General features: G+C 40.8%; 1 protein-coding gene across 5 annotated transcripts in view; it reads left to right on the top strand.

Moving 5' to 3' along the window:
* Positions 1-18,858, top strand: part of FARS2 (phenylalanyl-tRNA synthetase 2, mitochondrial) — a 232,529-nt gene that overhangs the window by 149,641 nt on the left and 64,030 nt on the right. For 4 of the 5 annotated variants that reach the window (XM_032116265.1, XM_032116256.1, XM_032116240.1 and 1 more), the window contains one exon: positions 5,718-5,869. In XM_032116265.1, coding sequence (XP_031972156.1) covers positions 5,718-5,869 — 152 coding nt within the window. Of the gene's footprint in view, positions 1-5,717; positions 5,870-7,433; positions 8,147-18,858 lie in introns of those variants that run through there. The other variant, XM_032116249.1, reaches the window with a different exon arrangement.

Genomic DNA, 18,858 nt, shown 5'->3' with positions numbered 1-18,858 from the left:
CTGTCATGGTGACATGCACCACACAGCAGAGAGGGGTCTGGTCCACAGATTTGTGTCATCTCAGATTGAAGGCTGAGACTTAGCTTGAATGACAAGTCTGTGCCCCATGGCACCTCCCTGTTCAATATGGATGTAAAACCACAGAATCACAAGATGGGTCAGGTTGGCAGGCACCATAGCAGGTCATCTGGTCCAACCTCCCTGCTCAAAGTGTCATCCCAGAACACATGGCACAGGATTGCATCCAGATCGTTCTTGAATGTCTCCATGTACAAAGAAAACCTCTTCCACTCAGAATGGTCCGTGTACAAGCAGAGTGTCTGAAATCCATGGAGCACCTGATGCTCCCATGAACATATGGTGTTCCCTGTACCTGTATGTGAGCTTTTCAAAGAACTCTGTTGGGGTGAGCAGATTGGTGTCCACAAAGGGCTGATCATACGTCTGTGTTCATTCTCTGAAAAGCTCAGAGCAGCAGTGGAAGTTAATGTGTTTCTGCCACTCCGTGCAGGAGGACAGAGAAGTGCATCAATCCCAGGCTAGTCCATTTGCTTTGATTTTAAGAGCTTAATCCCAGAACATATTTTATATCTGCTTATCAGATGTTATGGTAGTTGTCTGTTGAAATTTACATTTCCTCCTTTGAAGATGTGTGTGTGTGTGTGTGTATACATGTATGAATATATAGAACTTCTGTATATAAGTAAGGAAAAGATCGATTTGGTAAGGGAGGTAGAAAACTTATAATAATGGGGAACATTGTGACTGAATTCTAAGCCATGGCAGCCAAGAAATTCAAAGTTATGTTCCCTGCAGCAACTGTAATTTGTCTGTGCTGGTCATAAATACGGAAGTGTAAATCTGGAAGCATACACACTAATACAGGAAACTTCATTATGTGCAAGGGGGGTAAGTTACTATCGTAAATTTGCAAATTTGAATTTCCTGCCTGTTACGTGCTTAAATTTCCTATGATAACACTGAATTAATGTAGTTTCACCATGGAATATATTAAGAAAGGCTCAGTTATTACAGGACTGTAGTTTTCATTTTGATGAGAATATGATGTTGCATTAAAACTGTATAGTTTATGTTGATATTTCTCCAAAACATGGGCAATGCAGGACTGTTAAAGCTTGGCAGCCACGATGCTGCTAAGTCTCATATTTTTCTGACTTAGACTGCTGATGGCAGTAAAGCATGGCTGACTTTTTAATAGCTTGGCTGCCGTGGAGTTGCTAACCCAGTTTCTGGTACGTGTCGTTGTTATCCTCGCATTTGTGTTGCCACCCTCAAAATACAAGTACAGCTTTTTCCTCTGCTGTGTTTGTCACTCGTTTGTTTTGTCCCACCTGCAGCTGGCAGCAGGGAAGGAATGGAGTGAGCAGCCACAGCATAAAACTTCTCCTGTCCTTTTGCCATGTTGCACCCATGGTTACTGCATCTGGGGAAAAGTGGCTTTTTTTCCTAATGACAAATATTTGTGGAAAGTGCTGGTGTCCATCCTGTTTTTTGGAATGCTGGGCTAAAGACGCTTCATGGCCTTGTGTGGGTTATTCACTGGCACTGGCTGTGCATTATCCCCAGCTGGTTTTACTGCAGTCTGGGAGATTCTGCCCTCAGAGGAGGTTTCTCTCCGCTACAGCTGTGAAGTATCTGGATCTAGGCTAGCTGATAATCCTTTGCCATGTGTGGATGAACAGATAGCACTCTTATGGTGACCACTTGATTCCTGCTGCCAAAGCATCTAGAGTAGTGCCCTGGTGTGACAACATATGCAGCACCCAGGTATTTGCTATTTTATGCTGACAAATGAGTTCTGGTGGATCCTGTTGCTGCTTAAGACAGCTGTTCCCCAATGACTCGAGCTGCTGCAATTCTTCATCCAGCACATATTAGCATAAACGAGCGAGAGGGGCAATTTTCAGCGGGCCACAGCAGGCTGTGAACTGTAGTGGTGGACGAACAGGCACATATTTGTTTTATCAGCTGCTGCAGGGGCAGTAATCTCAGACAGAAAGTCAGAGCAGAGAGGTGGGGATGTGGAATGCCCTAAACTATCACAAACCCGTATGAAAGAGTAACAGCCCTGTGTTTTCAGTGGTGCTCTCCTCAAGTACATCTAGGCATGGGCAAGGCAGGCTGGCAGAGCAGGTTATAGCACTGGTGTCCAACTAATCATTTCCATACTAAATTTAGCATCCTGAGAGGGAAAAGCTTGAAGTTTTAGGAAGTACTTGGCTTATTTATTAGCCAGAGGAGGAACCATGATTAATGACTAGTAAACATGTATCGCTGAGGGTGGATCATCATAAACTTCTATTTTATTATTTAAAAGAATTACAGTAATTCAGTGCTCCTAAATGCTTTCACCTTGGGTGATTGAAAAATGCAATGTCATTATTTGTAATATTTTCTACAAGATGGATTCAGTGGAGTCCTATAGATAGTGTAATTTCTGGGAAAGCACTCTTGTTTTCTAAGGCTGTTGAAAAATGTCAACGATAGTACACTGTAGTGTTTGAAATGAAAAATAAACTGAAGATTTAAAGTAGCACTGTGGTGGCAAAGCTCTGATGGAACTAAAAGGAGGGGTACAGGGATGTCTGTGCATCAGCAGTACTTTTTGACACACTTGGCAAGTGCCTTACAGCAGCACTCTGCAGATGGGATCAGTTCTACCATTTCCTATACCTCTTCTCAGTTCCTCAAAAACCTAAGGGGCTGATCAGGAAGCGGAATCAGGAACAGCAGGGCTTCCTGGCTTGGGTAGTGTGCTAGGGTTCAGCCAACACACAGCCTGCAGAACCAGATGTGCCCTGGTAGCTTCTCCAAGCATTGTGCTGGAGGACTCCTAAGCCGTGAAGAGAATATAGCTGAAGTGGTGGTTGGAGGTAACAGCAGAGTAGATTTAGTGGGAAGAACACATTTCTCTCAAGGGGAACCTTTAAAATGTCTGTAAATTCATAAGGAAATAGTCTCCAGGGTTGGTATTTGCCTTGAACTTGAAAAAGGATCAAAGTTAATGGACTTTAGACCAGTCTGCTGTTGAAGAGCAGGAGAGTTTAGAGAGGATCAAAGGGATCTATTGGATCACAGTATGTATTTTCTGGAGTGCGTGAATACAAATTTAGGAACTTCATTTTGGCTTGCCAGTTGGAGACTCTTTAGTAGCCTGTTCACATTTTAGGTGTAGCTAATAAACTATTATGTGGCTCATGTAGCTCTACAACAAACAGATCGATACATTTGAGAACTAGGAATTTTATCCTTATACCAACTTTAGTGTTGATATAAGACTTACTGCAATGGTATTGACTGCAGCCAGGTGGTGAAGGGACAATATAATACAGGATTATTGCCTTGCCTTTTACCATAAAAGATTTTTCTGCATTACAAGGCTCTGAGAAAAGGTTAGTAGCTAATAATAAAAAGTTATACTTAACGTTATGTTTTAAGCATTTGTTCATCCAATCTTTGACACACACACAAGCTTACACACACAAATTACAACAATTCTGTATCCAGGCTAGTGACACCAGAGAGAAAAAGCCGCACACACAAGAAATTCATTCCCTGCTTCCCATGGGCAGGCAGGTGTTCAGCCATCTCCAGGAGAGCCGGGCCTCATCACATGTAATGGCTACCTGGGAAAACAAACACCATCACTCCACATATCCCGCCTTCCTCCTTCTTCTTCCTACTTTATATACTGAGCAGGATGCAATATAGTCTGGAATATCCCTTTGGTCAGTTGGGATGACCTGTCCCAGCTGTGTCTCCTCCCAATTTGCCAAGCAGCCCCAGTTTTCTTGCCAGTGTGGCAGTACAAGAAGCAGAAAAGGCCTTGGCTCTGTGCGAATACTGCCCAGCAATAACAAAAACATCTCTTTATTATCAACCCCGTGTTCAACACAAAGCCAAAACACAGCCCCACACTGGCCACTGTGAAGACAATTAGTTCTACCCTTGCCAAAACCAGCACAGGACATTCCTGACTTATCTGAACATGTAATTATTTTTCGTTATTGTCTTCGTACCTGTGTGAATGAAAGTAGGTGCCTGGTCATGCTTAGGCTCATGAGCCACATCTTCTGGTTGAATAATTAAATGTCTTGAACTGTGAGTTCAGTGAGTTTTGTATTAGTCCCGTCAAACTTTGGAGGGTGTTCAGTATGTTCCTGAACTGTAGCAGTGGTAAATGTAGTGGTAGATAGGGATGAGGTGAGAATATAGGGTTCTATTGCAGGATTATAACTTTATTTACACTAACACATGTATCAGGTTGTTGTCTGAGGAGTGTCTCCAGCATTTGCAGCTGCAACTTCTGTATAGCAGAGACATTTGCATTTCATTCATTAGTGTTTTATCAAAAGCTCTTTTGCAATGGATTTGTTGTGCAAGTTTCCTTTTTTTAATTTGATGTACAGGATATGAATTCATTTGACAAGTTTATTCCTTTAACAAGTTCAATAATCATTTGCGATTCACAATTTTATTTGCTGGGGGGGTCATTAATTTAAAACTTGCACTGTATTCCTTATCAGATATTTATTGACTAGTTTACACTCTACAGAACAGTATTTGAGTAAATTAGAATGCTGTAAACTTGCCTTATTAACAAGTTTATTGCTTTAGCATGTACTCACTTATGTTTCCACTGCTCCATCATAAAACATTCCCAGCCATGGAATACATTTTTGAGTGAGATATTATACTGTATAGACCAAGGCGTACACATGGGATCTCTTATACATATAAACAAAATAATAAAAATAGATGTCTTCTCCTGCAGACTCAAACGATCTTGTGCAAAAATACTTTTTTCAACTGCAGGGAATGCATGCAAGGCCTAGAGGTCACGAAAGGAGTGTTACCATTTTCTGTTTTTCAAAGGGAGAAACATCTCACTAAAGGTGAGATCTGAAACCCATAGAGTCCAGGGAAGTTTCATCAAAGCTGGAAAGTTAATTGTCTGTTTCTGTTTCTCTTCCTGTTTTTAAAAATAACAAGTTACACTGTCTGCCCACAAGATGAGGTCTTTATGTTTGCAGCAAAGATGCCCCTTACTGTTTAAAAGCCTGTTGTGGTACTTATGGAATGAATAATTATGTTAACAGGCGTACCTTTGTTGTTGTTTTAGATGTTTGGATGTCTGTAAAAAACACCGGAAAGTGAACTGATCCCTCTTTTTAAGCCGAAGTGTGTTTCTTATTATAACATTTTAATAGGAAGGTGCCTATTTATAAGACTTTCTTAGAAATTCAACAGTAAAAATAATAAACATATTGTGTAATATAAGAATCCTATAAAATACATATAAATTTTATACCTGAATGTGATAAGAAGTTTTGAATCTGCAAAAAGTGCTTTTAAAAAGGGCAGTTCTACCCAGTGAAAAATCACCTTACAATTACCTCTTCCTTTTAAACAGCTCTGATGTGAAAGTGTGTTCAGGGTCATAAACATTGATTTTAGCAAACAAAACAAGTTTTTTCTTCTGAATGAATAAATCAAAGTTGTTATGAGGGGATCTTTAAAAGACATTTCCTGGTATAAAATCTTCCATCTCAGTTGTTTATGGGGTCAGTTTGCACTTCAAAAAGCATTTCAGAAAGCCTCTAAACTGTGTACCTTGTGTGTTATGTAAGTTCAGAAGAGTTGTAGATATAACAAGTTCAGCCACGTATAAAGGTATGTTTTTAAATTTCTTTTAGCCGCTCAGCAGATATCCACCTTTGATCAATGACATCTCCTTCTGGCTGCCTTCTGAGACATACTCTCAGAATGATTTCTATGATTTGGTTCGAACCATTGGTGGAGACTTGATAGAAAAGGTTGTCCTACTGGATGAATTTGCCCATCCAAAGTAAGTAAAAATTTTAATACCTTTTTCCTGTGGCTGCAGTACATATATTTTATGAATATTTTAATTCTGTATACCAAGAAGTTCTTGATTCTTACAGTGTTTGCACATTTCATTTTTTAGCTCCAAAACCTTCTTACAGCAAAAAATAATGATTTTTACTTAAAAGAAATACTACCTATTTTTCAGTTTGGTACTAGTACTGAGCCTCTGGTATCCAGACTACCCCAATGCTTTGTGCTCAGTTATTGACAGCAACAGTGAACAACTGCCTTCCTCAATACATCTGGCAGTGTGTGACACTCCTGTCCATAGCATGTCTGATATTCTAGTCCTGCTCTTTGCTGAGTGTCCAGTGTTTGTCTCCTTGTTCTCTTCCTTTCTTCTTTTAGTCCTGACACACTAGGAGACCTTTACTACAATGTCAATGCTAATAATGGTTTGTTGCAGAATGCTATTGTTGGTGTTCAACTGGGAGAAAAAACCCAGACCTTGTTCCTTTCTTTCTGACACTTATTTATATGCTGTTGAACAACCTCTCAGGTTTCAGAACACCATATGGGTATAGCAGCACTGACATGACCAGGGAGTGCACAGGGTATTTGTCCAACTGGTAATAACAGTTGCTTAAAAACCAGACAAGTATCAGCTATTAGATATGCACTGTTTTTCAATTTGCTGTTTCCAAATTAAGAAGTAGAAGACCTGCTGGCTACTTAGCTTCCTAAAACTGAGGTTTAAAATAATTTGTTTTGAGGCTTTTCTAAGTGCTGTAGGAAGGCAGATGATAAACCTTTTTTGAAGCTAACAGGAAAATGCTTCGTGTTGTTCTCCATTACCTATAGATTTTTTATTTTCTTCTCTGCATCCAGGTATTTAACCCTATTGTTCTTTTGAATTTGATATGTGATGCAGGCCAGATGAATGGATTGTTCTATGGCCTATTTTTCATGGTGTTTCAGTGGATTTTTATTTTTTTGAGTTTTTTTTCCTTTTTAACCTTTTTGTGTAGTGTTATATGAGACTGTTTGTGCTGCGTGAAGAAACAGAAATGCAAATGAAATTTGTGTGGGCATCTTAAAGCTTTGAGTCATTAATTCTTGAGTGGTTCTCACATGCAAATCATGCAAAAGGATCTTAACCCTTTACTCAAGATGGTGTGTGCAGAAGAGGAATATAGGTTAGGGTAAGATAATGAGTATTTTTCATTGTAAAGAACAGACTGTATCTTTCAGGGAAATCCAGAAGCAATTTTATTGCAGGTACAGATAATTTCTTATTGTCACTTGGAGTGCACTGTAGTATCAGTTAGCACAAGTACAGAGACACTGAAGGCTCTGCACACAGATCCTGTTGTCCTCTATCATGATGGTTCTGATACAGTACAATCAACTTTTTTTTGTAAAAACTGGGTTGCTGAAGCCCTTTCTGGAACAGGACTTTCCATCCGTTCATGCTGAATGTTTATTGTATGTGTAACACCTCTGTGCTCATTGCCACTTTTCGTCTACATTCTCCTCACTGATACCAAACAAGCAATTGTCTTTGTTATTACATTGTCTCTTAGGGGAAAATCCTATGTGTATTGCAAGCAGCTCTTCCAAGTCTGAAAGTTTGGAGAACTCTTGTTCCCTGCTCCCTCAAACAGAGGCAATATTATTCTGTGATTACTCTTGGCATCTTACTGGAGAAATTCACATACACCATGACAGCCGGACAGCAGCACTGCATCAGTCATGGTCCAACTCACAGGTTATGCTTCTTTTCTTTGCTGAGAATATTGTCTTCCATACAAGTAGAGTGGTGAGCTAGGGACAGGATTCACTACACTGGGTTTCTACTACGTGTGTTTTCTCCTTTGATATGCTTTGACACATCCAGAACATATACCAGGGATGACAGTTGTTCCTCCTCACGGAATACACCTCTGGTTCCCTCTATGACTTCTGCAAATACATGGGAAGGTTGATTGCTCACAGAGACTTGTCACACAGATTTAGGATTTTACTAGTTTTGTTCTCTAAAACCATTAAAACCTCACTCAGCAGACATCCAAATATGTTTTGACACTACAATGAGGAAGATTTTCTTGCCTTTATATCTGAAGAATTTGAGAGGCAACACTAATGGATTGTTGTAAGTGATGTTGTAGTCCTCTTAGTTTGTTTACCTGCAACAACGGTCAAAGAAATCTTTTTAAATGTCCCATTAAAAATCAGTAATTCCAAGGAGATTATCTACTGCATTAACAAAGAATCATAAATAAAGACTGTAACATAATGGTTACTTTGCCCTTTCTTCTTAAAACAGGATGTGTGCAGATATGTAACTTTTGAGAACTGATGGTGTAGGCCACATAAGTAATTTTGTTTGATTTCTAAAGGCTTTGGAAGACTGATGTTTTGAAAAGAGTTTTCTACTTAGTCTTAATTCCTAGATAATCATCTTGTTATGGGAATGATACAGTGGCTTCTTTAATTCAGTGTTGCAGAAAAGCCTCTGGGCACAGGAATTACATAAGAGAGCCTCAGCGTTGCTATGGATCTGTATGTTACAGATCTAGGTACTTGTAATCATTATCTTGAATTTTCAGTGAGTCTGCTCTGGAGGATGGAGGAGTAGTGTCTAGGATTGGAAAACCTGCAGTGCTGCTGTTTTGAATGTTAGTTACTTACAAGCAGCTTATAAGTTCATGCTTGTAGTTAAATCACTTCTGGAATTCAGAATTCAGGTTTTTTTAATCCTTTAAAAATACCAGTTTCATGAGGAATTAAGACATTTGGTAGTCTTATTTTCCTTCTTAAACTACTTTTCTTAGTTATAGGACTATAAATATCTGAAAATAGAAAATGTCATACAAATAAAACTAATTTATAACACAAAAAGAGGTCTTTAAATTAAAATCCTTTATAGAGGCTGTCTGTGTAATACTGCATAGTTTCCTTTTCTGTGGTTCAGAAAGCTTTCAAAGTTTTACTGGGCTTTGGACTGATACCCATGCTCCAGTACATTGCAGTCAAGGAGTGTATTAGCAGTGAAAAGGTATTTCTCTCCAGGGAAAAGGAAAAAGCATGGGACAAGTAATTGTTTAAGCAAGGAAGAGATGCCTGAAACCAAGTAAATCTCAATTATCTGCTTTGCAAGGTAAAAATATTGAGACAACTTTTAGGGAAGCACAGGCTATTTAGAGATAGAGCAGAAAGGAGTCTCATTGCTGAAAAGCACAAGTCTAGCAGAATGCTAGGGGTAATTAAGAACTGTTCCAGCCTCAATGCATCTTTGGTAAACTTGACTGAGCAAAAACCAAAACACAACATTGAGGTATACTAAGTAATGTGTGATGTGTGACACTGTCAGGGTTTGACTTCATCCAAGATGAATAATGCAAAACATGGCTGTAACACACCTGTTACTCAGGTATATAAAGAATCAGCCAGCATATGTGAAGGAAAAGTTGTGACTTTGCTAAGTGCCAAGGAAACTGAGTGAAACTGTGGTGGTTTTGGCAAGAACAGGAGCGGGCCATCTGTAAAGACAAGCAGGATAGAGAAGAAGTCTCTTTGCAGTGAGCAAACGTTTTCCACAGTCCATCCTGTGGATTGCGGCTATTTTTGCCTGATGCATTAGCTTCAAACAGTTAGACTTTCATACATTTGGTTGATGGAATGTATTTCTCCATGCATGATGTGTGAAGTGAGTTTGCTGTGACTTGCCTGGAGTTGTCAGATGCTGCATGAGCCATGTAACCAGACACCAGAAGGCAGCGGCACTGTTTTTGCTACCTGACTGAATTATTTCTTCCAAATCCTTGGAGATCTTTAAGGACCTTTAAGCATTGCTGTGCAAATACATGATGAGTGAGGATTTGTAGCTGACATTTTCCCCCTTGGAACATTTTAGTGAACAAACATTTGCAAAAAAAAAAAAGAATGTTTTGGACTACATTGATACTAAAGGAAGAAAAGAAAGGGCTTTTTCCCTTACTTTTACCAATGGCTGTTTTACCGCCCATATCTTTAAGTTTAGGCCTTCTACAACTCAACTTGTCTAAGCTGTCTAATCAATATGAATGACCTTCAGAAATTAAATCAGAAAGTAATCTCTTTTTCAGTGGTCAAGACTTCTCCAGTTTTGGAAAGGAAACCGATTTCATAGGAAAAAAGAAAGGGTGGCTGAATGGCAATCAGAAGGTAGAAAGGTCTCTGCCCACTATGAATAAGCAAATCAAAACTGCTGCCATACAGAGAATCCCAGGAAAAGGGATTTACATTCTTACATTCATACAGTCTTACATTTTGGTGACATTCAGGTAAGTACTGTGGCTGCACACAAGTAGAATTTCAGGGATGGTAATTAAAGCATACCTGGACAAAGTAATAGAGTAAGTACTGGTTCATCCCACATGGTAGAATATGTGGTAGAAGTGGTATGAGACATTCCCAAGTTGTCCCCGATGAAGAGGACAGAGAGAGATAAGAGACCAGGGTTGAGTACCTGTCCCCTACAATGCAGCACCAAAGACAGAATCCAAAAATGCTGAGGTTGTTTATCTTTGCTTTGGGCAAACCCTGCAAATGTTTTTTGCAGCTTAGCATGCCATGTTTCTCTTGTGTAAGGTATCTTGTGTAATCCCATCAGGTGTGATGGCCTCACATCTTCATTCCAAAAATGTATTTTCTGCATTTTGCAGTGAAGTTATTTTCCTATTGGTCTTTCGAAGTTAGTTACTAAAATTTCTCTTTTGTTAGAAAGATAAGGGAAGTAAGGAAGGATATGGCTCCACATCTTCATTTGCAAGGAAGATACATAGGTAGGCTGAAAAAGTTATACAAAACTGTAATCAAGACATGCACTGTGTCCTCAGTGGTACTTAAGAGGTAAATTTTTAATCAGAGCAACTAAAAATATTCTGAAATGGCAGAGTGGAGACAGTAAGGGGGAAAAATTGATTTGCTGTATTTTGATGGCTATGCTGTTAAAAGTATAAGTGGGGAATAGGTAAGAAAGGAAACGATTTATTCTTGCCTTTGAGTCAATTTCTTGCACACTTCTGGGGTGAGATCTGCACATTTGTCACAGTCTGTTAAGTGAAGTGAGAGGAAATGTATTGGCTGCTGTGAAGGAGGAAGGTAGGTGCACTGTGGCACCATCTTTAGAGACTTTGGGCGTACTCAGACGACCTGTGTCTCTTCTTTTTCAAACAGTACAAGGAACAGATCTGACAGCAAAGAGTCAGATCCTATTGACTGTTGGGTTGTGCCAATGCATGCCCCTAGCTCCTTGTTAGTATGTAGAACATGCAATGTAAGAAACACGGCACTTTCCAGATCCCAGGTTTTGCACTTTTCCTTATCTACACGGGGATAAAGTCAAATAGCTGGTTTATTTATTAAAGCTGGCTTGGTTTTGTCTTGCTTCTGGAATAGGTGAATTAAGCAGAGTAATTCTTAAGTGTTGCTTGCTCCTAGTATTACGCAAATTAAAACAATCAATTCAGTCCCCAAACACCTTGTTGTTCTTCAGCCTGAGCACTTTACAATTTGCTGAGGGATTCTTTGAGATTACCTTTAACTGCTGAACTGGCAAAGTCCCAGCAGCAGCTTCTCTGCAGAAAAAAAACAACCCAGAAGCTGCTTTTGACAGTAGCTAGCAAAGGGTTGGTTTTCGATTAATGAGCAATGTTCTCCAGCTCAGGATTTTTCCCCTCATTTGATCACATGAATGCAAGATTATAATATTTTTGAAATAGATTAACTGTTCATGGGAGGCTCTGTCAGAGGACTCTCATTCACTTCTGGCTGATAGTAGCACTCCCAGTCCATCTTCTCTCTTTTCCCTCTCTTGTCCCATCCAGTATCAGTACCACTTGGTTTTTTCTTGAGAATAAGAGCCTTTTCTGTCCTTCCTGCTGCAGTCATGCTGATGGCAAGGTTATCTACATGTGTCAGAGCAATGGCAAGCACAAATACAGGCTGGGCAGAGAATGGCTTGGGAGCAGCCATGCGGAGAAAGATTTTGGGTGTTGGTTGATGAAAAGCTCCCCATGACACAGCACTGTGAGCTTGCAGCCCGGAAAGCCAGTTGTATCCTGGGCTGCATCCAAAGCAGCATGGCCAGCAGGGAGGGAGGGAATTCTGCCCCTCTATTCTGCCCTTGTGAGACCCACCCTGGAGCACTGCATCCAGCTCTGGGTCCCAACATAAGAAAGATGTGGATCTGTTGAAGCAAGTCCAGAGCAGGGCTACAGAGATGCTCAGAGGGCTGGAGCACCTCTCCTATGAAGACAGGCTGAGAGAGCTGGGGTTGTGCAGCATGGAGAATTGAAGACTCCAGCGAGATCTTAGAGAACCTTCCAGTACCTAAAGGGGGCCTGCAACAGAGCTGGAGAGGGACTTCTTACAAGGGCATGTAGTGACAGGACAAAGGGAAATGGCTTTAAACTGAAAGAGGCTAAGTTTAGATTAGAAAGAAATTCTGTACTTTGAGGATGGTGAGGCACTAGAACAGGTTGCCCAGAGAATTTTTGGATGCCCCATTGTGAGAGACTGGACTGTTAATTGTTAATGACTCAAACAATCGACCATTTTGCCCAGGTGCAGAAAGGGGTGTGTATACCCATCACCGGAGGCTACAGCTGGATGTTGAACAAGGTAAGGGAAGAGGCTGATAAGAGGCAAATCCTTGTAAGTGGCTTTTTGTCATGCCAAAGTTCTTACACAAGTGGCTCAGCTGTGAAAATTCTCTTCTGGAGAAGTACTAGGACATTCACACATAGATTGAAGGTATTAATCCCTGCTGATGTACCATAATTGCTGTAATGTCTTGGAAGGTGTCATAAAGCATCAAACATTCCTGAAGTGTTCCCTGATCCAAAGTATTGCATCATCCAGTGTAAAACTCCCTGCTCCAGGGGAGGTACCTGGGCGTTCCCACCTGAACCTGAGTGAATATAAACCCACTGGACTCTGTTTTGTGGGCTTCCCCACTTTTGGTGTAGGTGACCATCACCACTGAGAAGATCAGAAGAAGAGGACCAATGGGATGCCATCAGCATCCACAGAATGGTGATATTTTTTCTGACTCTTTTACTTTTTTTTCCCCCTGCCCTTTTTCCTATTCATTTCTATCTCTCTCTCTCTACTTCTCATTTACTGTTAAATGAAAATATGTAATGTGGTCTTCAGCATATGGTGTTGTTTGCTCCTTAATTCAGGCAGAAGCGTCTCTCTAATAATTTTAATAACTGCATCTTAACACCCATTCCTGGAAATGTTCAAGGCCAGGTTGTATGGGGCTTTGAGCAACCTGGTCTAGTGGGAGGTGTCCCTGCCCATGGCAGGTGGGTGGGAACTAGATAATATTTGAGGTCCCTTCCAACTCAGATCATTCAATGACAGTTTTGTGATTCTTTTGCCTTGTGGGCTTCAGCTTAATAGACACGTGTGTGTAATGGAGTTTGGGCACATTTCTCTCCTGGTGTGTGTGTCAGGCATTTCCCTGTGCCCCAGAACAACCCAATGAGCAGTGGTGTTTGCTTGATTCACAGTCAAAATGGCCCCAGCTACTCTTTGGGCCTTTTCTCTTTGCTGCCTTTTTTCCTCAGAACAGCAGCTGTGTAGAAATAGCAACTCCATTCTCACAGCAGCCCCTGCTTAGAGGCAGTCAGGGACTTTCTGGCCAAATTCATTTAGAGTAAACACTGGGCTGCTCAGAAGGAGATGCTTTATGAAGACATGTGGGTTCTGTTCATGTCCCAGCAGAGCTGAGATAAGCCACTACCTAAGCTCTGAGGTGATAAGGTTTTCATTCCAACAGCCTAAAGGAAATTTAAAGGAGCCGGGAGTTGCGCTCTGTGTCAGTAATTCCAAGGTAACCCTGCCGTGCTGATTGATACATGGCTTCAGCAGGTCTTGCACTTCCCACTTTATAGCAGTCATGATGCTCTGCTGTTCCCCACCAGGACTGAGACTGTTGGAGTTTAGCTTTCCCAGATGTCCTGCACAGCGACAAGGACATTCATGGAGCCCAGCGTAGCCATCTGCTAGGGTTTGTTGTTTTGGGGGTTTTTTTTTGAGGAAACTGAACTGAAAAGCTTTTAATTCCTTCTTTTCCTGCCCAGCAAAAACATTCCTGATTGAAATGAATTTAGAGAATTAATTGAGTATGCACATATATTTGTTTAAAAAAAATTCAGATATTTTAGACATTCTGAATTTCAAACACCCTGTTCCAGCTTTTTTGTAGTACAAAATAGGGTGAAGTCAGAGACAGCAAAAATGAGCATGCACTTCTATAGCACAAGCCAGAAGGTATTGTTTGATATGGAAGCAGACCTTTTCAGTGCTATATTTGTTATCTGTATATGTGTAGACTTGGAATCTGTCTGCATACTTTTGTTAACCACCCTTTGTCAAAGGTTTTTGACTGCTAGGCCTACAGCTTTTGAATTCCCATGTGGATTCAAATACTTAATTCCTTTGGGTTGCTTTGAGAGTCCCCCAAATAGCAGTTCCCTGTCCAAATCCAAGTGTCATGAAAAACTATGAGAGGAGTGAGAAGAGGAACAGAGAAGTCTCTCCTGTAGAAAAAGCAAGCACTTGGACTGTTTTACAAAAAAAAAAGAAAAAGTAATTTCTTGCTTTATACAAAAATCAAGTGAGTTCCGTGACTTACGTCTTTTTACACAGCTTATGACTGCCAGTTCAGATCTCTGACGCCAGTGTTTATTTGAAGACCATCTAACTGGAAAAAAAATCAAAAAGGAATAATCAGCTGTCCCTGAAAGACAGATTCTACTTTCTTTGCTGTCCTCAGTGTTCAGACAGGCACCGTGCAAATAGCTGTTCTTAATGGGTTCCTATTGAAGTCTGAGGTTTCCTTCAAACCACTGTATTCAAATCAATTGTGGGGCAGACAGTGTTCTGCTGTACCATCCGTGTTTCTCCAGAGTCTTCACTGAGAGAATTGTTTTTACTAACTGAAAATAATTTACTATTAATGAGCTTCGGTAGGAGTCCCAGTTTTCTTTGGTGGAAGGGTGGTGGCTAACACACAGGCTTGTGGGAGGATTGGTATTCAAGAAAGGAAAAGGATGAAGTAACCGCAGGTTCCCATTAGAGGGTGGGGGGAAACACAGCCCTGAAGTGTGATGTGTCACTGGTGATATTCCATAGGAAATGTAATCACCCTTCACAGGTAATGACAAGAGAGGAAAACTTAAGTATATGAGCCACGCAGAAGACAAGCACCAAGTCCCTTATATGTTCAGGCAGATGCAGAGGATAGACTTGCTGTATGGAAGAGGGATAGCTGGAGTCACAATGAATCATTTCTAAGAGGCTGCTCAGCTGAAGAGCTTAACCTTTCTTCATCATGTCAACCTGAAGTCAGCTATTCACCACCAGTCCTCAGATGCAGCCCAGAAATCTTTGCCACAATTCCCAGAGCACTTCACAGGAGGTGTCACAGGAATTAGCGCAGTGATTTATTGACGAGCAGTGGGACGGTGAAAAATGGCTAAAGGAGTCAGCTGCCACAGGATGCTAGAGGGATAGCAAGAGGCTCATGAGTGCTTCTGAGTTCAGAGAAATCCTAGTGAATTGCTGACCTTGTAGAAAAGAGGTGGAGGCTACTTCTGTGCAGAACTGTTTTTCCTAGTATGCAACTGTGAGCCTACTAGAGTTTGAGAAGCATTGCAATGGGTGTGAGTATGTCAGTGAGAGAAAGCTTTTGTAATCACATTTGTTAGATGGTGAATATTGTCCCTCTCTACTCTCTGAAATGGATTTCTCTGCCTGCTCGTGCTCTGACTCTGTCTGCTGCTGCCTGGGACGCTCAAGGCTCTGCTCTGCTGTATGTCTGAGGGTTGGATTTGATACTCTTCCCCTCTTGTCTTGATCTCTATCCCTGCCCCGTTCATTCTCCCACAATAACACTGCAGTCTAGGAAGTCGAGATGGACCAGTCCTGTCAAGGCCACCAATGACGGATGCCAGCACTGCAGGCTGAGAACCCCTGCAAAGGAGGGACAGAAATGTGTTCTGGCTGGGTGTCAGGTCTGTACCTGAAAGTAGTTGTTCTTTAATACAATAGATGTATCCTTCATGTAACTTTTGTCCCTCTCCTCCTAAATCAGCTTTTAAATGAATGTTAGTGCACAAGTATGGTATGGTTGTTTTCTGCAGTGTCCTAGCAGTGTGGAGAAGCAACACATCTGTAGCAGATCCTGAGCTCTCTCAGGTTCTCTTGAATTCTTGACTAGAGATCTGCACGGGAAGGTAGAGGTGGCTCTGTTTGCTCATGGCTTACAGCTGTCTTTTTAGCCACAGAAAGCAGCCACAGCATTGAGGCAGCTAACAGCATGCTTTCCTTGGGTGAGGAAGGACATCGCTGTCCTCTGTGCGTTGGGAATTGCATGTGTGTGATGCCTGCACGTATTTGCACTCACCACAAGGCCTTCTCAGAACTGTAGTGAGTGGGATAACAAGGTGGCCTGGCCCCTAATTCTGAGACTAGATTTGGCTAAACATACATTCTATAAAGCTGCCAGGATAGGAGATAGGAGGAAAAAGTCCTTATATTCTTCCTAGTACTGCATGGAAGAGTGATGGATATAGCACTAAATAATTAATCCTAGTTTTTGTATCTTATGGATTCAGAACACATTTTTGTAGGGATAAAAAAGCCCTATAGCTAGGAAGTATTTCTTAAGCTGAATCAAAGCATTATGTAGCTCAAAGGTTACTTATCTCCATACTGGGAAATGTCAACATTTAGGCTGAGGAAACAAGGTTTTCTTTAATTTCTTTAATTGTCAAGATTCCTGAAGCAGATAACAGTATCTTGCCATTGTCTTTGTGCTCAATGGATATTTTATTTTAACCTACCAGTTAATTTTAAATAATTCATTTTTAAAAATTGCGGCCTGCATCCTTGTCTCTGGGTAAATTGAAAGGAAATTCACGGACCTGCACACCCATTGCAATGCTTCTCAAACTCTAGTAGGCTCACAGTTGCATACTAGGAAAAACAGTTCTGCACAGAAGTAGCCTCCACCTCTTTTCTACAAGGTCAGCAATTCACTAGGATTTCTCTGAACTCAGAAGCACTCATGAGCCTCTTGCTATCCCTCTAGCATCCTGTGGCAGCTGACTCCTTCAGCCATTTTTCTTAGATCTGTAGATGATGGACCTGAGATTGATAGAGATGGTCCTGAAAAACATACATCTGGATGGTGACTGCTGCCATACGAAATTCTTCCAGAATTCAGGTTTCTGCCCCACTTCTCTCAAGTGCTGTCTGATAACATTAATATTAAAACGAACACCATGCAACTGATCTATTATTTATCAGGCATCACACAGAAATGCAAGGGAAGGGTGCCTTTTAAAAATCATTCTGAGGATGAAGAGAAGATTTATGTTTAGTAGTTTCATGCCTATTAGTACACATGTGGGACAGATGAATAGTAAGGAAATGAATTACTCCTCATCTTTTGTGAATGAACACCAGATAAGAGATAGATGAAGACTGATTTAATGTAGTTCTTGTGGGTTTTTTTATTACCTTGATATACGAAGGACTTATGTTTCTCAGCTGAGATATTGCCACCCTCATCCTGTGGCCAGCGACACATAGACTGAAGTATTAAGTGACACATTTGACAAGCCACAATGGAATTTTAACAGCTGAGGTCAGAACATTGCTTTTGGTTGTGTTGGGGAGATGGGATGTGCACTGGGCAAGTGAAACTCAGCTAGGATGGTGCAGCAGATACAAGTTTCTCTTGAAGTCAGTGGCTAGGCTCAATTACACAAAGGCAAGTGTTTAATTGTGTCACATAGGCAGACATTTTTCTTAGTGTCTGGTAATGCAGATATTCCTGGGTTTGGCTTTATAAAATGAGTCCTTATTTTCAGGGCTTCTAAATGTTAGCAACTCCCACTGAAATCACTGGGTACTGTGGGAACTCCTTTTCATTATAATTATGAATAAAAAGAAGCATCTACAGGGAAATAATACATATGCACATATTCTGTGATAACCAAGTAGCCAAAGGTGCTGCAAGTTTGATGGGCAAGGGCTAAGATCTATGACTGGTCAGACTATCACATGGAGGAAATGCCGTGCTCAGTCCTGAGGAACACTTCTCTGTTGACCCCAGCTGTGTTTCCATAGTGTACAGCCAACAGAGAGCAGCAGCACCTTAGAGAGATGCTGCAATTATGGCTATTAGTTTTAATTGAAGAATTGTGTCCTTAGCTCAAAGCTTACAAGTAATTTATTAAGGTCATTAAAGAAGGCGTACAATGAAGTAATGTCTTGCAAAGCACAACAGTAGAAAGAAAAATACCATACAGAGGGAAAATGGTACGTATTTTAAGCTGTATATTATAGATTGTAAATGAAAAAGCCCCATGCAACCTGTCATCTGTGGTAAATTACTGTTCCAGTGTATTAGTTTGTTCTGACACACTCCACCAGTTCCACATGAACAGACCATTTTGGTGCTGGAAAACACAATTATTAAAAAAAGTAGACTTAAAATAAAATGTGCTGCCAGCAAGCCACCTGTAAGTGATATTGGGAAAGTTTATAATATATTTGGATCACTTAACTGCACTTCCTTCACAATCAGGGTTGGCACAAGATGAGCCTCCTGAGTGTTATCCCAAAGAATTCTTTTTTTTGAAAATGCGATCTGAAATTCTCAACAATTTATTATTCTTTTTCCTGCTTATAATGGGGAATTTTCCATATTGGGGAAAGGGATAATATTAGTTCTTGAAGAATCTTTCTTCTTTGAGTGACATGGAAACTCCCTGTGGCTTTCAGTGAATCTGACAGGGCAACAAATGCAAAATCAGGACATCAGATCTCCATCCAAAGCCCGCTGAAGTCAGTAGAAGCCATCCCATTGACTTATGTGGGGCTAGGATCAGCCCCTTTGTGGTTTCCTTGCTCATTAAAACCCAGTCTGTCTGCAGAGAGCAC

This window comes from Corvus moneduloides, chromosome 1, assembly GCF_009650955.1.
Source record: "Corvus moneduloides isolate bCorMon1 chromosome 1, bCorMon1.pri, whole genome shotgun sequence".
Lineage (NCBI taxonomy): Eukaryota > Metazoa > Chordata > Aves > Passeriformes > Corvidae > Corvus > Corvus moneduloides.
Note: the sequence above shows the minus strand (reverse complement) of the source record. Positions and strands in the feature narration are given on the sequence as shown.